We start from the raw sequence: 26421 nt of genomic DNA, 5'->3' as shown, positions 1-26421 counted from the left end.
AAGTTAGTTTGTATTTTATAGCATTTTGCAAGAACGTTTTTACCACTTCCCTGTATTCAGATGCTGAATACTGCTTTCTTCTGTTTCACTTAAAAATTTGCTGAAGACTAGAACACACAAAACAAAGAATTTGCATGTTTTCTCTACAAACATTTCTTCTATATGAGGAATAGAAGCATTATCCTTCTGTTTGAAAATTTCACATGCCTCCATGACACCTTCCAAGACGTGTTTCCCAGTGAACAGAATACTGTGAACCTCTCAGAGTGCTTTAATTCACAAACTACATAAATTTTGCACAATTCCCACTCCAGCTCCATATGCTCATTATTATTTCTGTCCTTTAGGAGGTCTTGATTTTGAATGAGGTAGACAAAAGGACCAGAGACCTCACCATTCAATACAAAACCAGTTAACTCTGACGAGTACAGAATAATGACGGCTCCTTGCTGCATCATTGTTTAAAATCCCTGCTCTGAGTGGCTTAGACAATGTACTTATTCTGGGCTTCAGTGAACCACAAAGCACATTATTCACAAATGTCCAATTTCTAAAAAAATATAGTGGAGAGAAGCACGAGCAAGTCTTTTTCAATTATTTCCTGCTCTTTACTGACCTAATAGGAGGGAGTTTTCTATTTTCTCCCATTGCATTTCAGCAGTGTACATGCATGGCCGAGGTGTCTCACAAAAGCAGTCAACACAGTTCTTTCTGGGCTGTGTATTTCAACATAAGACAAGTGAGGATGATAAAAACCACAAAAGGAGGGCAGGAACATGCAAAAAGAGCACTGCAGGGTGCAGCTTTCAAGACAAGCTCCTTTCCACTGAGGTCAGTAATAAAACTCCCAAGAACCAGATTTGCAAAGCCCAGGGGAAAAGAGTTGCCTGCACACTTTATCCAGACCCCACAGAACCATCCGTGAAGGAAACGGCTCTCTGATGAAGTGAAGCCTCATGTCAAAGAAAATTACTTCCAGTGAGGAAACAGCATTGGACTCCAGGGAAGCAACCCTCACGCTGCAGTCCTGGCTTGCTCTTTTGCTATTCATATAACCAACACACTCAGATCCCAGCTGCTGAAGTGAGGTGCATATGGAGATGCATCTCCTTTCACTTAACATTGACTTAGATCAGTTGCAAGTCAAATTTATCAGCTGAACTTTACTATCTTTAAATGTCTTCAGGAGAAAAAGCAAAAAGTTCCTTACTTTGCAATGGTCAGCCTATTATGCCTATGCCAAAATAGTTACTTCTCCATCTTTTCAAAATAAGCTAATATGAAAATATATAGATGTGGCCATGAACTAGAACTGCAATTTTATTCATTTTTTCCCCTTATGACCCACAGTTCGTTAAGCTAATCAATATTGCTATGTTAATTACAGAAAATGAGAATGTGAATGAGTATCTTGTTTCCAATATATTAACTAGCTTCATCAGAGGAAGGCAATGAAACCTATTCCATATCAGACTGTGTCATTCTTTATTGTTACTTGTTATTGATACTCAGAAGTTGGTTATTTTATGGCCTGAAAAATGAAAATACAAAGCCTTGAATTTGTCTCTTACTGACTATAACCACAGATGCTACTAGTATTTATATAAATTGTTTGAAGTTTCATAAGCTGTGTTCATTAGTATCCCACAGAAGAAAGTTCTACAAGTTAATGACACATGTAAAAATAATGTATTTAAATGCATTAGAAATGTATTTTCACTGATATCTATGCTTTAATACTACAAGCAGGCTTCATAAATTTAAATGCCTTTACCAGCCTTCCATGGACGATTCAGAATGGTATATGCTATAATACATCCTCTTATTTCCCATAGGCAAAAGCCCTTGCATTTTTAATCTCTCCTTAAACAGAATCTCTCATAGGCACTCATGCCCACAATCACAAAAGAGGCCAGATACTTAATCGCAGCCAAAATGCTAATTACAAGTTAAAATCTTGGATGTCTAGACAATAGGAAAATATTCTGGCACGCCCAAAATCTTATTTTGGGCATCCTGGAGAACTCTCAGTCCCTTTTGACTTTAGAAACCCTTACTTGTCCCCGTATTTATTTTCAATTTACATCTGAGAGCAGTATCAGATGCAAGTAAAATTTTTATCCCACCTTGGCAAAAGTCCTTCATGTTGTTAGTAAGTCCCTTCTGCACAACCTTGACTTTAATGCTACTGCATTCATAACTAGCAGCGACGATTTTTTTTCTAACTGATGTTGATCTACAGCGAGTACAAAGTATTGTGGATCATCTTGGCATAAGTCCGCTCCAATCTCTCACTCTGCTCCAGTGCCACATCTCACCTGCATACTGTGCCAGCGGCAGGTAAAAAGTCCCTCCATGACTTGTACGCCTTTCATCACTGCAATGTTCTTGTTGGATTGGGTTTATACCAATCAAAGTAATGTAGCAACACAAACCAGCTGCCCCTCACCTAAAGGCCATGGTTATAAATCACACTCTTTTCCCCAGGAACTGTGGGGTACCCTTTCCCTCAGGCACAATATTCTCTTCTGGAGACTTATCCCCTTCACACCACGTTCCAACATCTTGTTCCGTTGTGGTAAATGAGCACATAATAATATTAACTGAAGTTGCATTTCTCTGCTCAATTCCTCTTTCATTCACCCCCTTGCTGTCTCCCATCACATGTGGATGGCTTGAACTGTGCCCTCCTCTGTGCATTGACTGGATTAAAAGGGACTACAGACTACAAAATCTGCAACTAGCATGAAATAAAATATCATACAATGTCTTGGTAATAGCTATGGTCTTTATTACATGGTCTTTATACTTCTTACTAAGTCCTCTTATTTATCTGTATCTTATCTGGACAATCAGCTGCCAAGTTACAAAATGCACTCTGTCTTTAAAAGTTATTCTGAATCTAATAATGCCAACAGAGTTCTGTTTCCATTTACTCAGTAGTAAGCAGCCATAAGACTTATCCTTTCGTAAGGAAATAAATACCAGATTCATGACGGGATACATTTAAGTTGCAGCTATCATACAAATAAGCTTACTGGGAGCTATTGCTTTTATCCTATGATTAAAACTAGAATTCAGTTTTCATATGAAAAGAAACACTGCCAATTTCAAATTGTTAAAAATTGTTAAAATATTGTACTGGGATTCCTAGCAAAATTTTAGATTATTAAAGCTGAAATAATTTAAATGTGAATTTATCACCTTTTATACCTTTTTCTCTTCTGTTCGCACATGCTTCAGAGCAGGCAATGAAAATTAATGCATTCAGCTTCAGGGATTCTAGATAGTTTCCCTTAAACTAAATCCTCATTCCTCCAGTTGGGATTCACAGACCGTGGGAGAATATTCATCAGGAATTTTCATTGTTTTTACTGGGATTATTTGTAGACAGAGTTGGAATGTTTTCTATAGAAAGGCTCACATGACTGTTAGACATAATTTTAAAAAAACCCAACTTTAAAATACATACATGTGAAATCAAATTCAAATAAGTAGTTTCCATTTGACATTTATTACAAAACAGAATTAAAAAAAGAGCAAGGGAAGTTAAATGTAGTTCAATGCAATATAGCTAGCCTGTACTATGTTAACATTTTTCATTCTCCAGGACATAGTGTTTCCCTGTGCTTTTTTGTTCTTTTAACATCAAAAAGCAGTGATATTTGAAAGCTTACAATTACAAAGAATTGAATTTCGTTTGCCCATTGACTTCTTTCTTTCTTTTTCTTTCACTTAAATAAAGAACTATTTTAAATGCAGATGATAAATGATAACAAGGTTTTTCATCTCTGACCTTTGCAATGCTTTCAGTGACTCAAAAGGCTTAACCTTTACTTGAAAAGCCATGTACTGATCTAATGGGATCTTCAAGGAGAACAGATATAATGCCCTGATATATATATTTGCACGCTATAACCTTTAGCTCATAACCATATTCCAAGGTCACTTTAAGCACAGCTGTTACCTGCACTTGGGACACAGTCAAAGGATAGCGAAATAATATCCAGGTGACACCTTCACTGCAGGGTGGAATGGTTAGAGAGCCCTCATACACCCAGTAGTCACGCAGTAGAGGATCTGAAATTAGAAGAAATGTGGAATTTTAATGACATTAAGGAAGATAATTGTGCCTTTCCAATTATGACTGCTTATGATAGCCATGGGCTTGCTCATATGATTAAGTTAGTACGCAGTAAGTTAAGGTATGAATTTATATCCTGCCAAGCACGGTCCACTACTTTCTCATGTGAACATACATGAGCTTCTGGTCATTATACCACAGTAACTTCCCCTTGCAGATGAGTATTTTAAAGATGAAAATACTACTTTATACATGTGAAAAATAACATGTGAACAACTCCTTAAACTAACACAGCAATTACATAATATGGTGGGAAATAACTCCTGTTAGTGTCAAAAGCTACAAGAGACATCCCATTTCGAAGGCAGAAGGGCTGCAGTGATCAAATTTTAACTGACTTCTACATTTAGGATATGTCTCAAGGATTAATTTATTTCATTTAAAAAAAAAAAAAATCAGTGAAAACAGCTCAAGCCAAACTTTTCAGTTCACGGTTCTGGTGACCTTTTTTGAGATGCACTGGTGTCTCCTAGCTTTGGAAAAGTGAGTTGAATTTCACAGGGAAAAAAATCAAGGTTTATTTAAGAATAAACTTATTTTAATAAGTTTATAAACTTATTAATAGGTTTATAAATAACTGTTAGAATAAACAGTTGTCTCTCAAGAAAACGTACAATGGTTTGTCCAGAGTTTTAACTCTACATGCATGTTTAATTTTAATTATTTTAATTCCCCAGAGATTCCAGCCACACCGCACTTCGTGAGACTACACAGGGCTGCCCTTTGCTGCTGTAGGCCATACTCACAAATGACACAGCTTAAGAAGTACGTATAGGAAACTGCCTCACTGTAAAAGAGGGAACAAGAAACAAACCTTGAGAGGAACTGGAGACAAAGGCTGGTCAATCATGTCATGGAGAGCTAGGGGGAAGGTTGTGACTAGCTTGACAAGGACAGGATGGGAGGCTGGAAAATGGAATAAACTTGCTTGGTTGATCTAACTTGTTACTGCCATTTCACTACTAGCTCAGAGGAATATAAGTAGAATTAAATCTTGCTAATGAAGCCCGTGATTGTCAGTGAATGGATTTTGTTTTGTTGGTGTAATTTTCTTTCTCAGTTAGGGAATTACATAGCAAATTCATTGGAAGCAAGTTGCATTGTCAAACACTCAAAAGTTAAGAACTGCAAGAATTAATTCAGCCCATCCTGTGCATGCATTGTGACACCGTCTTGTTACGTGATCATGTATGTCTTTTCTAGAGAACCTTTCATCATTTACTTGCAAAGATGGATGATTTTCTTTCGAAAAGCATCTAATAACATTTGGATTTCTCAGTACAATATGTGGCCCTTGGTCTTCTTTTTCCCATCCTGCTTGTTAGAAGGACCACATTTTCTCATTTTTCATATTTCTAATGCACTCATTTCTTCAGTGTCTGAGTGCTTCACAAACATGAATTAATTTATCCTTCCAACACCCCAGTGTGGTAAGGAAGGACAGATTACCCCCACACTTTAAAGCTGGGGAACTGAGGCACAGAGAAGTTAAGATCAAATGCATCTATTCATTTGAGGTGTTCAATATGAGATGCTTAGAACCTGATTTCTCAGAGTAGTTAACTTTCTATAGGACTTAATGCAGTCAGAGCACTGCTCCCATTGACTTCAGTTGGAGGTGTAAGCACTCAGCACTTCTGCAAATCAGACCCCATGATCTCAAGTCGGGCACCTAGAAAATGAGGAACACATAGTTAGAGATGACTTATGAAAATTTTGGCTTATGTGACTTGATCAGCATCAAACAGGAACTGTGAGGCAGGGGTCCTGTAAAAAATAACTTATGGTCACACAATTAAAAGATGTTTTATAATGCATATGCATGAAGGGGCACAGGCAGCCTTAATTCCTGCAATTCCTAATTGCTGAGCACTTGACTTTGCAACCTAAACAATATTCTTTTGATATAATGAATATAGTTTAATGTAAACCTGGATTACTTTGGAAAATTAAAGATCTTGCCGCTATGACATGGAATGTAGCTCAGAAGGATTCCTTGCAGAAACATTCATCTTGTAGAAATGTGTTTTTTAAAACGTCACATTTCTTTCAAGACAAGGTAGAGGAAGTGGTTGTTTCCTACTATTACTCTTTAACTTTTAGCTATATGAATTTGAATTTGCCTCCCATTGTCACTACTCCTTGTATGCTATACAACTGTCATTGTATTATGGCATTGTCTTTTGATGCTGCCGAAAAGCTATCTTGGTAAGTGGGTAACCTTACACTTCCCATTTTATGCTGAAGTAGAGAAAGGAGTATACATAACTCCCCCTCTAGGCGGGATGATAAATCATCAAGAAAGCTAGCCACAGCGTTGCCAGCAGTGCATGGACCACAGTATCACATCCCACTCACACGATGAGGGTGCAGATTTATCGTAAGTTCTAAAGGGAATTCATCCCTATCCCTGTTAGCACCACCAGGTGCAAAATGCATTACCACCTTATGGGACACACTCTCAGGCTTGCAGTTAGGCTATGCTTTAGATCAAGATTGTCTCAGCCTCTGCAATTAGCTAGTAATTCACCCACACAAAAGTAAGCAAAGGCACCTACCTGGCAATAAAGAGTTGGGATTAAAACAGGGTATTGTTTTGGACTTTCCCTGAAAAAATGAATACAAATCAATCTCATCTCTAGTTTCTTATTAAAATGATGATGAATGGAGAGGTAAAACACACTGTGTGTTCTTATAACATTAAGCCTTGAATTCCTGTGCAAAGCAACCTCATTAATAGCCCCCATTTAATAATCATTGCATTTGTCCTTGCAGCTACACAAACACGTTTTTTTATTCTATTTTATATTTTACTTCTAAGGTTATCTCAGCAATTTGTTAACTTTCTGCCTTTAGCACCTGGGCTCCTTCCAGGTCCTAGCCTTGAAATTCTCTACATGAAATTCAGGGGTTCCATACAATATGAGTTTAAAAAACAAGGGCCAAATTGAGCTTTTCCTTGACCAACATGGGTAACACTTAATAAAATAAAGCTGGTTCCACATATTTAATGCAAGAAAATTTTATGCATGCCAAAAGTATGTTTGATGCTGACCCTCTGAAAGTCATTAGTATAACACGCTTACAATGACAAGGCCTTTCATGACCTTCCTCTACTTGGCTGTCCTTTCAGTAATGAAACTACAGAGTTCCATATACTATTGTTTTCTCTGACACCTTCATAAACAATGAGTTTGTAATATTAAACACCATGACTGAAGTTTACCATATACTATTTGACTAAAATAAGATTTTCAGTTCCCTTCTAATAACAGCTTCTAATTTTTCTACACTTCAGCATCCACTGAAGTGAATGGCTAATCTCTCCAGACCAATACAGAACGTCTCATTAACACATCTCAAAATCCTTTAAAATCAAAGGTAAGTATGATTATTTCTATGTTACAGACAGAGACCATGAAGCGGAGAGATGGAAGTAACTTGCCCAAGGTCATTTAAGATAGCATCAACATTCTGGAGAACACTCATATCTCCTCAGTCCTGCTAGGCTTATTAGCTGTCCTTCAGGATCCCCACACGTAATCCACCTGACAAGATGGCATTGTGTTTTTGCTGATTTCCCACTGCAAGTTAATACAGGTGCTCAGTTCATCTATTCTTTTCCTCTACAAATTAAAACCAGATAAGTTTCGAGATGCTGCTGCTGCTGGTGTTCAATAAGCATGTTGCAGTGCTTGCATTCACACTGACTTCATGATAATCACTGAAAAGGTAGTACTTGCAATCAGTTACTGGTATAGAAGATCAAACCTTCTGGCCATCAGAAAAGGAAGTAACTATAAGGACTGTATATTATCTGAAAGTACTGTAAAACGCTGAGCTTCTGATGCAGGCCAACAAACTATGGCTTTCACACGTGCCTTTACTACAGACGCATCTGAAACCCTCCACTTGGCTTCAGTGTTTCATATATACCCTTTACTCTCTCAAAAGGAAGCATTTCTTCAGACAATGCCTTACCTTGTATTGGATGTCCTGGAGAATTTCAGTTACAGCCTTTAGGCCTACATGCTCTTTTCCTATCTGAAATACAGGAAGCAAAGATGAGTTTCAGTATTTTGCTATTTCTGAAACTGTGAGGCAAGACAGAGGTCAACCAGAACAGTAAGTTCTGGAGTTGTTTTCAGTTAAGCTACACAACCTTGTGTTAACCAAATACACTGATACATAGCAACTCCAAACAATTAAATCACAATAAAGTCACCAGCCAAAAGTAAACAAGGTGTAAATAACTTTAAAGCACAGACAGAAACACACAGAACATTAGAAAGAGTCACAGTTAAGTCTGGTAAGTTTTGACTAACCCCATTTTGCAGCATATACTCCATGTGGACTCAAAATCATGCAGCATTATGGCATATAAATGCCAAGGATACAGTTTGTCCTTACCAGTTTTTGTCGGAAACGTACACAGAAAGGAACAGAGTGAACAAACACGACAGACACTTTCTGAATTTGTTCGCACAGCATTGCAAATCTGGCCCAAGGTATCTCTGAAGCTTGGGAGAGTTTTTTCCTGCCTGCAGAGTGCAGAATGGTAGATCCCCTCCCTCACGGCATCTCTGGGATCCTGCTCCAGGCAGCCTGCAGTGCTGCCTTTACCTAACATCTTTAAGGCACAGAAGTTGCAGCTTTCAAAAGACACCTGTTCTTGAAATAAGATATTCTTATTTTGCATGAACATTGTTCACCCTGTACGCTGATTTCAGCTGCTTCTGATCTAAATCACCCATCCTAGGACCCTAGCTTTTACCTTCAGAACAATATTGGCAAAAGAGGAAGACTCGGAACAGCCTTCCACTTGATTTCTTTGCCAACATGTGCACGTATGAGGTGAGGAATGAAGCGGGCATGAGTGAGAACGGGACAGCTGGACCCTGAAAAATTATATCACTTTTTGTTTCTCTTGGAATAGAATGCCACAGTAGTCACTGGAAGGAAACAATTGAATGTCAACAATAGGTAGTTTGTCATTTCTAGGAATTTAAGAGGATTTTCTTTTGCTTCAGAATGGGATTTCCATTCAAAACCTTTGAAGTAGGTAAAAGATATTGAAATCACTTCAAAGATGTTGTTTCTAAACTAATAATCACCAAGGGCTGTCACTTAAATCAGTGAAAATATTTTCATTGACCTTAAAATTATGTGTTCGAGAACTGTGGTGCAAAACTTTTATATTTCCATGCCTTTAACAGGAAAAATGTTAACCAAATTTCCTCTCCCCGTTCCTTTAATAAACAGCATAAATACTATTTTTCCTTGGTCGGTTGTAATTATATGATGCCTTTCTTGGCTAATGAAAAAGCCCTTTGGAATGCTTAAAAACTCTAATGAACGTGAGAGACGGAAAACGTATCATTGAAGTTTCAGATTTATTTAAGAACTTATATATAACTTTCTAACTAACTCAAAGGTTACCTCTGCTGGAATTAGAAGGTGACTTACATAAGCAATTATCACACAGCCCTCTAGGATACAAAACTGAAGACTTTCTAACTTCCATTTTTAGCAGCTCTATCTAAGTGTTGGAGCTGTAACCAATGTACCTTTAAATTCAAACAGAGGTAAAGCTCAAAGGCATTCAAAAACTCGTTATGGAATACGACAAATTAATAATATCACTGTGAAAGAAAATCCATTTGATCTAAGCACGAAATCTAAACCTCTTCCTCCAAGCCCATTTAAATAAAAGTTTGCCATTTCTCATGAGGAGGATGAGAATCTGGTGCTTGAGGACTAAAACTGAAAATCTGTATAGAGCGCAGCCCTTGAAAAACTTTCAACAGCAATTTGATTATGGGGCTGACTTCCCAGCTTGCATTACACCTTCTCCCCAGCAAGGCTTTAAGCCTCCTTGTCGCAGGCTTTTCTGAGGGTCTGTGGCAAGACTCTTTACACTGTCTGTCTGGCATCTCTGAAGAAATGATATGACTTCACCTAATATTTGTCCTGTGTGAAGAAACACACTTGTCACCGTGTTCAGAAAACACAATCCTACTACCAGTTTTCAGCTGTGCCAATGGGTTAGTAGGGTTTTTTTTCCCCTCTTTCCTCCTCTCCTCTGTATATTTCCTCAATCCCTGAACAGCAGGCCTGTCCAGGAATGGAGAAAAACACATTACAGAGGTAGTGAAGCACCTGTACCTCCTGACAGCCCTCATTCTGCCCTCAGAGGAATGGAGAGTGGATGTCTGCTTATAGCCACAGTCACAGAGAGAAATGGCCAACTATGTATTATCCCTTCTTTAACTAACATACTTTCAATATCCTGCTTAAACAAGAATTACTATTTGAGCACATACACAGAAGGTATGACTAAAAATATCTTTTGAATAGAATACCAGCAGTCATACATTGTTTAATTTTATGAAATCATTAAAAATGAAAGAAAATGGAAAGGAACTTATTTTCCTCAGACAAATGACAGTGCATGATAACAAGTGCAACACAGGAAACTTACCTGCACAAACAAAGCAATAATAGCTATGCCGTGCTTCTTCCCTACTGCCTCATCAATGCTGCTGTACAGTGTGGAGTTCCAGTGCATTAGATGAAGCTAAAACAAAGCAGTGCAAATAGACCAATAGAGAAATATGTTTTGTAATAAAAAAACACCAGCAGTTAACGTCAATTTACAAAGCCTCAGCACATGTGTGTGCATGTGTGAATATACATATGTGCATGCCTGTGGCTGTGCATGTATATATAAGTGGATTCCTATTATAAACATCAGGAATCCCAAGGAAAAAAAAAAGGTCAGCTGCAGAGAAAGTGATGTATAGCCAGTTATTCAAATATCTACAACCGAGGTGTGAATAACTATGCTAATGATGATTTACCAATTCCCTCGCTTTGAACACTGAAATAACGTCAGCTAATGAAACCCACCAGTGTTGCCTCTCAGCCAGCCAGCTCCCTTCCGAGGCAGGAGTATGGTTATGGACACAGGCTGTCCAAACACACGTTTGACCAGCTGACTGTACCATGTTAATGTCACTTGTCTCACATATCACCTCCCAAGATGAGTCACTCAAATGTCAGTAGTAAAAGTAGGAGAAGTGATTTCAGGAAAGGTTAAACATAGAGAAAGTCAAGCAGAGAAAAATGGCTGGAAGATCACCTTAGGGACAGCAGTGAAAGGGATGCTAAGGAGTAAAACACGAGCCCTCAACTGCCTTCTTCTGCAAGGTAACAGGGCTTGTAGGAGTTAATCCATGAATACATGTCAAGCAGCAGGCACTGGATGGTAAACACGAAGTCTGTTTTGGTGAGGTGTCACAGCGTGACTCGGGAAGTGGTGGTTGAGAAAAGTGCTGGCAGACAGACTAGCAGGCGGTTGGAAAGGGAGGAAGGAAGGGAGGGGAAGGAGGAGGGTGGGAAGGGGATGGGGGGAAGAGGGGCAAGAGAAACATGCTGGAAAACAGACCAACAATTGGAAAGAGAGAAAGAAAGAGAGAGAAAGGGTGGGAGGAGAGAGGGAAGGAAGGAAGGAAGAAAGGAAGGGTGGAAGGAAGGGTGGAAGGAAGGAAGGGTGGAAGGAAGGAAGGGTGGAAGGAAGGGTGGAAGGAAGGGTGGAAGGAAGGGTGGAAGGAAGGAAGGAAGGAAGGGTGGAAGGGAGGAAGGAAGGAAGGAAGGGACAGCACTATCTTACTGAGAGGTAATATTCATTGCAAACACAAGGCTTTCCAGCACTAATGCTAAAATGTAATAACTGTGGCTGGATCTGATAACATTGCAGAGCTTCAACATCCTAAGCATAGCTGCTTTGAAGTTTATCTGCCAACAACTTTAGCACATTCCACATAGATCAAACAGCTAAAAAAATACAAACTCTGAGATTTAATTCCTGTTGTAAAATCGTGATCAATGTTTTGCTCAGTCGTGTCTAAGAAGTTAAAATGTCACCCTGTTATCTAACATTGTTTCTACCTTCAGCAAAATTAGTTTTTAAAACAGATAGTGTGTCTTCCTATTTTGTGTTTCATTTCTGCACACTAACGGCCTCCGTGAAATGCTTATTGCCCCTTACACAGCAGGAGTTCACTCAGGCATCTCAGCATTTCAGAAGACCAGTTCCTCAAGCGATCACTCTCCCCTTATTTAATCTCCGATGAGAATTTTGGGCACTTCTCTTGATGATTGTCATTTCAAAAGTCAACAGAAAATTTTAAATGAACATATTATAAATCGAATTAAATTCCAAATTATCATGCAAATAATTCTATTCATGCTGATCAAAGGCATCTGCCGCAGTAAAAACACTAAACCATTTTCTTAAAAAATACAATAATTTATTTGCACATGAGAACACTAATACAAATGTACTTGCCCACGGCTACAAAACTTCCAGACAATGCTCCCTGTTAGAACTAAGCTATCTTGCTATCGCTGATAGATTTACTTGCTGCCTTGTATTTTATCATCATCTGTAAAAAGCCTTGTTACACATTTGATTTGCCTTTGGCTTTTAAAGTAACAAAACCACAGGATCAAATAATGAGATTTAGTCTCCAACGCGTACTTTAGCAGACAGAGAATGAGCACCACCCAAGATGATAAAGCATTGCATTTTCCGAGACGAGCGAGGAGTTTGCATCAGCTATCCACAAGAGGGGGCTCACGGAGTCCCACGATCCTCACCAAAATCCTGACGTTCAGAAGGAAAAGCGAAAGAATGAGGTTGGGGTGACTGCAGTCGGGATGGCAACGTCCTTGGTGCGGCGAAAGCAGCGCTGCGTGGCACCGCGACTCGGTTGGGTGGAAATGTCAAAGCAAGCTTGTCCTTTGGTGGCTGGAACAATAGCGCTGAGGGCAATTGCCAAATGTAAAGAGACCGACTTTGACTGTGTCAACAGGCGGGTCTTGGCTAAAGCTGCCGTGGCATTCAGCGTGTTACGCTCCTTTGGAGGTGAAGTCTAACCTGACGTTTGTCTGCATTCTGACAACAGTGGGTTTTTTTCTGAAGATTTGAAAGGAAAATGCTGAGCCCCAGCAAGAGAAAAATGAGCAAGCACCTCACACTGTACCAGCAATGACCGCAGTTTATCCAGAAACAGACTGTTGTCCTGTCTTAGGCAGCAGGCTCATCAGGGCAGAGACTTTCCTACAATAAGGCTATATATCAGCTAGAAAAATTACACCAAAACCTCTGTGTAATACTATAAAACATTAAGAGGTCTAGAATTAGTCTGTGCAGCAGCATGAACACCCTGATAGGAAGACGGGCTGCAAAATAATACTTAGCTGCTGCATGAAAGGGGGACCACAGTGCAGAAAGCCCTGCAGCTGGAACTGCTTTCCAAGGAACATACCTACTGGCCAGCACCTGTTCCCACATCTCCAGGGAACATGGGAAGAGCAAGTTAAGTATTAGCTACACATTTTAAGAGTATCTTTAGGTCTCTGCAACCCCGCCAGGCCTCCTTCCTTTCCACCAGCTCAACAGAGGTCAGGATGGTCTACTAAAAAAAAAAAATAACACAAAGACAAAAAAGGGATATACTTAAGGCTAATGTAGACACCCCTAGACTAGGTTCAGGTTTAGTAATCAACGTTACTAAAGGTACTGAAATAGGCAATCAGCACTTTCTGGTCCAAAGGTTTCTGTAACTTTGAGGTTCTGCTCAAGAATGCCTAAAATACACAGTAGGCTCCTTGGAACAAGAATTGTCATTTTGTACTGGGTTGCTAAAGCCCAAGGTAGAACGGACTTCTGGTCTGTGTTTAAGATGCTGCTGTGTTACTTTCTTAGAGGTGGCGATAATTACGGGGAATTAGTAATCTATTTTTTACACAGCAGATTGTAAATTTGCTGTTATAAACACTGTGGTGCCAAATAGTATCAGCAGTTTCATAAATGGATTAGACACTTAGACAATTAGACAAACTATGGACAAGTCCAAAAAGAGACACTAAAGAGAACAGGTAGAGATGCTGCCTCTAGCACTCCTAGTCCTATGACGGTAGATGAGTGCGGAGTACAACAAAAAGCGGTCACAATCACGTGCTCTCCCTATACAGCATCCCTTACTGACACTGCAAGAGACACAGTACTGGATGGACCACTGGCCTGATCCAGCAGCGCATTTATTATGTTCCCATGTTCTGAATCAAGGTGATATTTGGAATACCTATTCACAGAAAAGATTCTGTCATTAGGGATTTACAAACTGTAATTAGACAAGCAATCTAATGGAAAATAATAATTAATACCGTAATATTTCCTAACAACAGGCCAACAGGCCTCACTTCTTTTGCTCTACCTCTGATGAACCCATGCATGCACATTTAAATAAATAAACAGATGTCAACATGCACTTAAAGAAATGGAAGTCAAATCAAATGAATTCTTCTGCAAAGCAGGAAAAACACATCTCAGATGGGAGCTGGGTAAGTAAATGAAAAAGTGATTCGGAAAGGGAAATACTAGCAAGGAAGTAGAAAGGCCTGAGTGTTCATAGCAAAGTATTGCTTTCAAATCGTGGTTTATCCTGTTTGTTCCTGTGGTTCTCTGGAGCCTTTTGTTTGTTCTTTTTTTATTTGTAATATGACATCAGATGAAAACATCAGATAACAGTTAAAAAAAAAGATGGCAAAAAGTCTACAAACATTACAAAATTTGAACTCCAGAGAGTACAGTTCACAAACAACATGGCCTGTAACTCTTGTTAATATTTATGGGGATCAGATGCGCACAGAGGAAAGACGCAAGTACTTTTATAAATCTTGAAACTGTCAATATAATATAATGCCCATGCACACTGGCAACTTCATACCCATGCATCTGTATCTTACAAGTAGCAATAGCCAGAGAGGCTCATTAGATTAACGCTCTGTATTTTGGCAACCTTCAGTTTTACGTTGATTTGAGACAGCTATATAAAAAGTGCCTACTCACAAGGGGTGCCAGCCTCTGATACGAACATAACCATGTGGGTTTTTTTAAATTATCAGCTGCAGTGTATTGGCAGCTTACCATTGTATGGTTTTCATTCAGACTACAAACAAGCTGTACATGTCAGCACGGCAGGAGAGGCTCTGCTCAACTTGTTAGCTAATGTTTCGATACTCAGTAGTTACGATGTTTCTATACAATCAAAATGAGTCAGCTATACTGGTACCGGTTATTGGTGGCTGGCTCGGCGTGCCAGACAGTATATTTTTACAAAATAATCAGAAAGCTGTGAGAAACTCCTTAGCGCTCAAAAAATACATTTTTCTCTTGGATAAAAACATAATTTGGAGCCTTTTAACATTGCAGCTGTAAATCAAAGAATTGTAGCAGTGACTTCCTTAAAATCAGATAAACTGAAAACTCATGAAGGCAAATAATAATAAAGGAAAATGATAATAAAGTGCTGATAAAGTTGATTTGTTCTGTGAACAGCTGGAGAGACTCTCCTTCACAGGAAAGATTAAGAAATTATTCCAGGTAGCAGAGCAAATCTACAGAAGGATTATTCTGTATGGAACAAATTGAGAATCTTCTCAATTTTCATCCAGTCTCTACTCAACCAAATACTACTGATCTCAGTCCTAATGTCCTTGCTTAAGAAAAGCTGACACTGACATTAACAAGAGGCCTGTCTCAAATCAAGACTTTCTCAAAATTGAGTAAGGACCTGAGATTCTGCCTTTAAAATCAATAAACAAATGAAAACCCAACACTTAAATCCATTCCTTTCTCTACCACAGAAATATCTTTTATGTCAATACGAAGAGAAAAAGCCTGGGATGGCAGATTTTCACACAGAATCAGAGGCCCTGGGATGACAGATTCTGGCAGGAATCAGAGTCACTGTATGTGAAATAGCACATTTATCAGTTCTGGAAGAGAGTTTCTCTCAATAAAAAACAGAGTTACAAAAAATACATAAATTTTCCCCCTGTCTGGGGCACCGGCTGCCCTGTGGAAATCTGCAGGTTTCTAAGCTCACTGAGAACAAAAATGAACTTTTAAGCTCCGTTGCTGACCTTACTTTATTCCCAGCTTACACATAAAAACATATAATGATGGGATAATTTATGCTGGAAGTGGCCTCTGAAGTTCAGCCGCCTCCTTCTCCCATTCACAGCAGCATCAACTTCAAAGTTAGCTACTAATTCAAAATCAGATCAGGTTGCTCAGGGCCTTGTCTGACTAAGTTTTGCAAATCTCCAACGATGGGGATCCCATAACCTCTCTGGGTAACCTGTTCTGTCTTTGACCTCCCCCATAGTGAAGAATTTTTTCTTTGTACCTAATCAGAATCTCTCTTGTTGCAACCTGTGTCCCTTGCCTCTCGCCCTGTCACACTCCCCAGGAGTCTCTGTTCAGGAGCCCAGGCAAGAATTGCCCATGAACGCCAGTGATGCCTCTTGATAGACTCCTGAATAGGCACCTCTTTCTCAGACCCTCACAGTCATCTGCCTATGTGAATGACCACATTTCACCAAAGCTTACTTTCACCTAAGCTTACCTGATTCTTGCAATGTCAGGAAAGTTGCTACTAGCTCTGTCCCTTACCTCGACATGCTGGTATGCATCTGTCACCCAAGCACCAGACCAAACATGAGATAGGCTCCATCCTTATAAGAAAATACACTCTGAAATAAGTCACAGCTCATCTTTTGTTATGACATATCTGATTAATGGTAAGAGGAGAAGAAGGACTCTGCTCCAATGTTTCTGCACTCTTATATGATCTTAATATGACAAATTTGCTATAAACCTGCACAATCTCGAATGACTTGTTACCATAAAAAGGAGCCCATATACTATCACTGCTTTCTTTAGGAATACTTATTGCTAAACTACTGAAACCCTAATTTTTTGTCGGGATCCCTGTAAAACACTGTTCAATGTGCAGGGCTTCCACTGGCTAAGCCAGGCAGTTTGGAACAAAGCTCCAAGCCCTCACCCCACTGGAGTCAACAGGGAACGTGCCAACAGCAAAACAACTCCTGACCTCCCCGGCACCAGAACTGGGCCCTACAGGGGACTTACGCCTGATAAAACCACCAGCAGCCGAGGCAGCAGGAGGCAACATGAAACACCTGGGTGTAGGTCCTGCCTCAACCTAATTGGCAACCATAGCCCACATTGCAAAAGGTTGTGACATGGGGGATTCTTCTGTTCAACATGCTTCTGTTTGTGCTCTACATACAGTAGAAGACCATCATTTTTAAATAATTCCTCTTCAGATCTGCACGTTAAATTATTAAAACATCAGATTGTGACACTATCATCACTAGGCTTGCTTGAATCCATGCTGCTGTTGCAATCGCCCATTGTACTTTTTCCGCTCTCTACACTCTTACTCTTTACTAAGGAGCTAATTATTATAAAAGCTTCTTTCTTCAATGCATGCAGCATCATGTGTAAATTAATCTTCTTGAAAACTTTGTTGCTTGGTCAGAACTAGGTTATACAGCTATTTTTTGTTAGCTGTGCAACTAGCAATTACAAGCTCCAGAAAAGTCTGCTTAGTCTAGTAATATTACAGGACAAGAAGGCATCTAAGGATGAGAGATATGTTATTGCTCTCATATCTTTCCAAATCTTATTTCAATTCATATAGGCTGTACCTCAGAAGACTAATAGTTAGGTGAATACTGCATCACCACATCTTAACCAGAGTTGTATCTAAAACATGTCAGTTTGGAAATTTTGAGCGTATTGCTTTTTGTCATATTTCTGTCACTGCTGAGAAAGAGAGTAGAGCTGAAACTCTGTTTAGATTCCACAAAAATGCCATCTCAGGGATGAATCTATATCCCTAAGGTAAATTAAAGCAGCTTTAGAGCTGCTCTGCTAAAGATTGTAGAGCTAAGAACTGCTCTCCTGGACTCACCCAAGTTTGTTAGAGATCAGTATATTCCAGTTTCATTCACAACATGCCATAAAAGCTGAGGAGGGAACAGCACAAATGGGTAACTCTGGCTACCTAACTAGGGCCAGCATAAAGTCTTTTTCCTGGTTTGAGAGGGATGAAATGAAGCTGAGGATTTCAGCTAATAATAATGGAAGGCAACACAGCCCAGTCATACAATAATGATGTGTAATTTCAACGACGCAAATATTGCGTAAACAACATCACAGGAGGACAAAATGTGGAAAAATTGTGTCTTGCTATTATACATGTGCACAAGAATTTATGAGTTGATACTTGACTTGGCACTGAATTGTTTCAGGAAGCAATTGACTAAGCTGCTGGCAGTGACCATAACATAGAGTAATTAAGTTCCAAATCCTCACAAGGGGACCGAACCAAGGATATGACCAGGGCACACAGCTTCAAGAAAAGTGATTAAAAAAATAGAAAGTTAGTTATTAACAGCCTGAAGGAGAGGTTTAGGAAATTAAAGTTAATGGAATTGATACCGAGGCTGTTTGAAAATGTCTTAGGAGAAACCAGAGTACGTGTACATACTCCATGCCACAAAAAAAGAAACAAAAACCCATAAAGTAACAAAGCCTGCATGGTTAAACATTACAGTTCGGTCAAGGTAAATATGCTTCCTTTGAAAATGCAAATGCAAATAGAAGCAAATGACTAGATCATGAACTCTGGGCAAAATCAAAAAGAAGAAGAGGACAAGGAAGTAGCCAAGGGAGTTACGTTATTAATCAGTGTACTTGGTTTATGCTTGTAGACTTGTATTTTTCAATGCTTCTATTGTGGGTAGGTGCCAAAATGCCACTGAATTTCAGTAGAAATGAAATCATCTTTAAAATTTCATACATAGATCATTGTCATTAAAAAATGACATAAAGGGCCTATCTTTCCCTATCTTTGAAAGAAACGCTAATTTCAGCACTAAGAGAGACAAGCTGAAAGCAGTGCCAAGAAATGCAGATGACAACACTGTTAGCGTTAAAAACCTCCTGATTAATATAATGTGGGAGAAGGGAAAGCACAGCTTCTGCTGAACTTCAGCTTGTTACAATTTATTGAAAATGTTAAAGATCTAGCAGGTCTAGGCTGTGGGTTAACTGTCAGGCTCCAAGTACATAGAGAACAATATGACATTCCCTGAACAAAGAAGTCTGTAATCTAAAATCAGAGAAATTAGGTGCAAACAAAACAAGCTGGAGCAGAGTACAAGGCATCCTGGAGATACTGTTTACACAACTTTGCAGTCACAGTGTGAGATACTATATGTCTCAGGTCAAAAGCTAAATTCACGGCCAAAGCATGCAGAACAAATGCTTGACTGGGACACCAGGGTAGTCCAGAACCCTTGCTGACTGGTGCTCTCCTCTCCGTGAACATCTTTTAAAGAGGGCGGAACTGGAACACGGCTGTAAATAAAATTATTTTAGTTGGATCATAAAAGGAAGGGTTGCAAAGACACCTTCCAAAAATCTGTTCTCTTTCCAAAAAGACAGCCAAGCAACAGCAAAAGTAGTCTAGGCAATTGTATGGCATATCTTCAGGTGTGCCACTGAACAGGTAAGGAATAGTGGGACTACTGAATTAGTTGAATTAGTTGCAGCATCTCAGGAAACACTCGTGCAGTTGCTGTAGCAAATTGCTTGTGCTAAAGAAGTATGTACATTGGTAAGCCATAGTGAAAAATAATAATAAAAACATTGCAACATCTAATATTAACCAGGGATACCTGTTCCCTTTGCACAGTCTGATCACATGCAGTAGCCTCATTACATATAAGACAAAGAACTGTTGGTCCACTGAAGAAATGAAATTAACAGTAGGAAGTACTGATATATATGGAGAGATTCAAAAGACTACAGCTACTAACAGTAAGCTAAAAAGAAAAGTAATGGGAACCATAAAATATCCAACTGAGTGTTCTTCTTTCTGTTCTGGCAAAAGAAGCTAGAAGGCTAAAAAAAGAAAATTAATTTAAACTTAATAACAAAGGGAAAAATGGGTCTTGTGTCCCTCTTCTAACCAGAGATAGACTAACTCTTCAGAGAAGGGCTTCATTTCCACTGTATACAAGGTTAGGAAACAGGAGGGGGACACAAAGCCAAACACCACTGCAGTTCTCTCAGCACTCTCAGGGAGGTAAGATGGGCATAAACTATCTTCATGGTTAATGCAACCACAACGCCAATGTCTTTGCCTGTCTTAGTTTTTGTGAAGGACACCAATTCGTAGAAAGCTTTGCAAACCCTACCTAGACTTCTTTTGTCCAGGCCTTGAACAGAAGATCAAAATATCTCATTTGCTCACAGAGGCTGCTGACATGTGACATTAGCTTACCCATTTCTTAGGAAAACCATTGGCAAAACATCGAAGGGAAGGAAATACAAGGGAAACTGAGGATGCTGTAATTTGTAATTTGTGTGTATTTATGTTTTCTTCCAATTTGAAAGCACAAGCACTGCTTATTTCTACTGGCACACACTGGAGATGAAATGAAAACAGGAATTAATCAAAACTGAACATTTTTCCTACCATAATGAAATTATACACTTCCAGAAAAGGAATGAAAATGACAAAATACCCTCAATTCCAGATTGCTGACTTTCAGTATCAACCCTATCAGTAAGAAAATGAAAAGCTACACAGCTATTACTGTCAGATTCATAGGTCAAGCTCTTCACTGTGCCAAGTTTCTGCTCAGTGTGTGAAGCAAGGAGCACCACGGAGCAGGTTATTGTTCCCTGATACAACGTCTGGCCCCAGCAAAAATGTAGGCTGAAGTGCCCTGGGTCTGCCCTTACCTGTGCTAACAGAAACAAATATATATTCAAGCCTTTGTTCTTCCTTCCCTTGAACTATGAAGGCCAGAAAGGAAAAAGCAAGGATTTTAGTGCAGGACCCTCCATCCTGCTTTTACTCTGGATTCTTGCCAAACTGAGTGGGTGTATGTGTGTGTTTGCACATGCTTTTATAGCTCCACAGTTAGAAAGAGCGAAGCCTGGAAAAAGGACTGGCCCTCGATGAATAGTTAATGATATTACAGGCTAGCAATGCCACCAAGAAGACAGAAAACACAAAGTGCTATGGGTTAAGCATTTAATTCTGGAAGTGTTACTCATATGACTAAGCATTTAATATAACCATGTCCAGTTCCACAAAGTGTTGGCTGCAATCTGTTGCCCTGGATTTAAAACCAGACTGCTCATATGTGGAAGGATTTGCATCACTGATTTAACTTTCAACAAAAGATTCTCTAATGAAGGTAGAATAAAAAACACTCCTTCCCTGCTAATTTATTAAGTTTTAGTAATAACTGATTTGAATCCCACAATTCTCTGTGTTTCAAAGCTAAAGAGAGGAGAATCTGCAGCTGCATGTTATCTTCTTAAGTCATAATCTTGACTGTTCTCCAGTGAGCAGTCACCCTTCCATACTACACTCCTCTAGGAAACTCAAGTCAGGGTTTTTTTTTCTGTAATGTTGGCTAAGGTTCCATTGAAATAATAAACTTTGTTATGCGTCTCCGACTGTTTTCTCTTGAATTGCAAGCTTACAGATTGCATAATGGTGTCATACTTTTCTGCTCTCGTGTAGTTCCATAAACTCCCCAAATTTTGCAACCCAGTCCAGTTCATTATGTGGCTTAATGCTGGCACAGTGAGAAGGCAGGAATGACCAGTGAGACTACCTCATTGGCAACAGTGTGGTCTATGGACTAGGGCATAAGATAGCCCTGTAGTTAAATTGCTGAACTAGTATTTACAACCTTAATTAGATATTTTGGTACTACAGTGTCTGCAAGTCTTACTACAATTCAAGCATCTAGGAATCCTGTCAGTTCTCTGTCTGTTCTGAAAAGGCATCATGTATGACCATAGCTAAATAATTTAATCCCTTTGAGCTTGTTTTCTACCAGTTCATTGACAATAGCAGAACTTGTCTCCCTCACACTGATGTTTTAAGGATTACATTATTTGTGCTTGCGAAGCACTCAGGCATGACAGCAAATACTTGTGGAAGCCTTCAAAGGTTTTCGGCTCTTAGATGATCTGTAAGCTTTAACCTTTAAAATGGACAGAGCCATGTCTGCACCATTAGCACAAAGAACACAGAATTTGGGGTTCAGCATCAGAAAGCTATTATCTCCCTCTTATTCACTCATGCACTGGGGCCAGCCTAGGAACTGGTCCTGAAACAAGCATATGATGTGGAAAGGGAGGAAATAAGGAATCTCTGTTCCCAGCTTATTCCACAAATGACAGATCTTAGACAGAAAAACAGGCCTAGTGGTTAAGGCAAAGTGCCAAGGAAAACCAAACAGGAAAACCAAGGTACCAGGAAACTGAGGCAAGATGCGAGCAGAGTGCCAGCAACGATCACGGCAGAAATTAGAAAATGATGTACAACTGAAGCAAATCACATCAAGGGCACACAACCAAGAAAAACGTCAAGGAAGAGACCTGAGCAGCCATCTTGTTGTGCTCAAACTTGGGCTTAAATCCTCTTCAGAAGTCCCATCTTCTAAGTGGCTACACAAGCTCTTCTACCACAGCAGAGTGAAAACATAAATAGCCATCTTGTTAGAGTTGGAAATGGGATTTGCAGTAAGGGATGTCACGATAGCAGCATCTATATCCATGAGTGCAAGCACTGTCACCAAGACACTTTTGTGAGAAAGCAGAGTAAGGAGAAAGTAAAGCTATAATTCTGCTCAAGGAGTGGAAAAGATTGACATCTTTTAAAAAAGTATCAGAGGCTATATTGTTTCCACCGCAGGCAGGGATTGCTAAGAGCTATTTTATTCAAGGTTACTTGCCTGCCTCCGTGAGGATGCAGTGCCACCAAACCTGTTAGTACAGGCTGCGACTGAATGTTGCGTCTTAGCCCAGCACAACTGCAAGAAAATTTGGTGCAAAATGTCTATTACAGGCAAAACGCAAAGACTGTCCTCAACTCCTGGCAGAACTGAATCAATAAGCTGAGGGAAGATGGAACAGGGAGCCCAAAGAAGGGCTCCCCTCTTGAGTCAGTCCTCATTTTCTTCTCCTTCTCATTTCCTTCACCCAGCTTCTCTCCACTTGTGACATTTCTGCTTAGAAGAGTTTTTCCTATTCTGCTCAGTCTTTTGTAGTTTGGACCATTTATTTCTTAAAAGAATACTGAAATTCTCCATCCTGGTAGAAGTTCTAAATCACACACTATCATCACAACTGCCACCTCAAAAGAGTTTTAGGTGCATATGAGCCACGAAGCTTCTCCACACATGACTGGCTGTAAATAAGACAACTCTTAAAAGAGAGAAAAAAAGAATAAAGAAGCTTCAGTATAGACTGTTAATGCCACTCTTCTTTGACCTGGTGTCTGGCAGCTTATATGTCTTCCACAATCCAATAAAAAAATTGCAGATTTTGCACAGAAGGGAAATCACAGTTGCTACCTCTGAAGCTGTGTACGGTTCTTCCACAGAGTTTAACTGATCATTTCTCAGGCACTAGCCAAGCTAAAAGCATATTTGTGCTAGCACATCAGCCCATTTTTGCACTTGCTTTTTTCATGAATCCACAATACAAAGCACATAGATGTATTCCCTAAAAAATTCAAACTATATGTGACTGAGCAAAATAAGGGCCAATCCAAGCTCATAGTGACAAATTACCTAGAAACAAAGTATACTTCAGAGACTGCATGTGCCTATTTAGGTCGAATTAACCCTCAACCACAATAAAAATATAGTACTAAAAGAGCTTAGCAACTAGCAATCTCAAGAGTCATAAGCTGCTCATGTATGCATTTACAATGATGGCAATTTTGTTTTTATCTTGTTGGTGGTTTTCTGTTTCCCAGTATACTGGGAGGGGACAGAGACCTCCCAGCTTTGTAGCACTACAAAATAACCCAAACAGAAGTCACATCAATTAGGGGACCGCAGAGTGTATGGTACATAGAAAAACGCAGAAAAATACTTAAACACCTGCACATATAGGGCTAGGATCCCACATAATACAATTCACTGACAGCCCTAGAATTGGTGCCAGGACCAATTTTGCCCATGGAGTGCTGTGTAAAGCTAAGTATTGTTGTTATGTTTGTAAATGGTATCTACATAATGTGTAAAAGATTGTTTCTGTATAAATCATTGCAGATTTGGAAAACAAAACTGAAAACATCTGCCTAGACATTGGCCTGATTTTCCTGTGTTTTTCCACAATTCTGTCCTCAAAAATTAGATAATGTCTAATGGGGATATCAGCTTTAAACTATTATTAATCTGTTATTCATAACCTGTCAAGGATATAGCTATTACATGAACGTCATCATTTTCTTATAATACACAGTGTTTTAATCACAGCTCACAGTAGTCACCTGCAATTATTCCAAAATTTAGAAAATCATCCAAACCTTTGAGTAACAAGTTAATTTTCCACCAGAAAATTTGGACAATTTCTGAGCAGAGTTCCAGACCTCAGCACGAAGCTACATAAACCTTTCTGGAATCTGTTCGTTTTGCCTCCTGTTAAATTCATGACTGTCTAAGCAAGATATTCTTCATTCATAGGTCTTGTGCTGCCAAAGAGAGCGGAATGAATTAATTTTTTTTCACAAGCAGGTAATCAATGCCATCAGCTAAGGCAACAGGGTTTACTCCTTGGTTTAAAACCTTTTCTGTTAGGGTTTATGACTGGGATCATAGTCCCATTAAAGCTACTGGCAAAAATCCACAGATATCAGAACTGAGCTCACATATTAGAAACTACCATCATTATGGATTAAATCCTACTTGCCGTTCACACCTACCCAGTCCCATTGCAGTTTGTAAGTCTCTGCGTAAAGAGGGAGAGACATGCTTGCATGCACACTGTCTCCCAGGCCTTCTATTACAATTACAAATACTCTGGTTTATTTTTTTAACCCAAATAATTTGCTAACGAGCTAATAAGAAACTGATTAAAACAGATGGCAAGATTAAATAATGTTGGCAAAAATATTAAAAGTTGGCAAAGAATACATTTCTGTGTTGAAAGCATGACACCTCCTCTCAAGAAAGGGGATGCATAGTGTGCAGGTATCTGATTTCAGAGCCAGGCATGGAGAAATCCCCACACCGAAGACTGTAAAGACTTGAGTAGATAAGTGTAATGTTAACAGCCTAACCTCAAGCCCTAAAGCTGTAACTCTGTTGGATGAGATCCTTAGGCAAGCACCATTTCACGTGAACAAAGGAAAACTTAATGGTTTAAATCAGATCGAGGGTAGGATATGTTTTTTGCATTATATTTAACTTCATTACAGCAGGTATTTCATTAACTCTGAAAGAGTCTACAGAATGAATTAGTCCGCTCTTCATTACACAACAGAAAGGAACATCTTTTTATCCTGTACAGAACTGATTCTAGTCCTTCAGGCAACTGGATTTTCTTCCGTTTACTCAAAAACTGTAGGACAGACAATAATACAGTTTTTAATCTTCCTGCACATCTTGGAAACAATTTTTAAATGATTTTCTGCCAATCCTCTTCTACTGAGACCTTTCACATGGTTCACAGCTAATATAATCCTACATTTTAAAGAGGATGGATTACAGAGAATTATCCTCCTGGTCATATTACAAGTGGTGAAAGGAACCTTTTTATTTTCTGAGATACAGTTTTATTTCAGAGCAGCAGCCTGGAAACAACTGTTCCCTTATGGTCAGATTGTGCCTTTGGTCACACCACCACTTGAGTAACTAAGAGGAAGAGACACCTTTAAGGCATAATTTTCCCTGTTTCCCTTCGCTTCAGAAGCAATGAAAACTTTTTTTTTTTTTTTTTTTCCATAAAACAGCATTGATGCCATCATATAGTTCACTTTCTCCTGCTGTCTTTCTTGTCTTTTTTGACTGTAAATTGATTCAGCCTGACGCTATAGTATGCTGTGTTTATACAGAGATTGGGTACAGTGGGACTCCATTTTTAGCTGCCCCTATTTTAACTTTGTTAATAACAAAAATAAATAGCGGTAATTTGCTATTCCTGTCCCCCTGTCTCCCTCTTATACATCAAAAGTAAGGGAGAGAGTCAGAGCTTCGTTAGTTCTTCATTTGTTCTTCCTACTTCTCCAATCCATACTCTTGGCATGAAGGAGAGGAATAAAGATGTCAAGTAGTTCCTTTCTTTCTTACACCTAAATAATGTTCAGGTAACTCACATGCAGGTATAAGTGTGGATTTTGCTGCTCTGTGGAAACGTGTACTGTAAAGCACAATCTAATCTTTGGTACCTTGTTCCATTTGCTGGCAAGAAACAGTCTCTCAATGTCAAGACAATTACTAAATATTTAGCTCAAGCGGTGGCCAAAGTAAATTTGGCCAAAAGGCAAAATGCACTGTTTATGTGCAGTAGA

General features: G+C 39.2%; 1 protein-coding gene across 3 annotated transcripts in view; it reads right to left on the bottom strand.

Annotated features, from left to right (window-relative positions):
- Positions 1–26421, bottom strand: part of CA8 (carbonic anhydrase 8) — a 67204-nt gene that overhangs the window by 32212 nt on the left and 8571 nt on the right. For 2 of the 3 annotated variants that reach the window (XM_082330329.1, XM_082330328.1), the window contains exons 4-7: positions 10626–10721; positions 8126–8188; positions 6703–6751; positions 3968–4080 (exon numbers count right to left, since the gene is read on the bottom strand). In XM_082330329.1, the coding sequence (XP_082186455.1) occupies positions 3968–4080; positions 6703–6751; positions 8126–8188; positions 10626–10721 (321 nt within the window). The remainder of the gene's footprint in view (positions 1–3967; positions 4081–6702; positions 6752–8125; positions 8189–10625; positions 10722–26421) is intronic. The other variant, XM_082330330.1, reaches the window with a different exon arrangement.

Source organism: Platalea leucorodia (assembly GCF_965183815.1).
Source record: "Platalea leucorodia genome assembly, chromosome: 1".
NCBI lineage: Eukaryota > Metazoa > Chordata > Aves > Pelecaniformes > Threskiornithidae > Platalea > Platalea leucorodia.
This window is presented reverse-complemented; position numbering and strand designations above follow the sequence as displayed.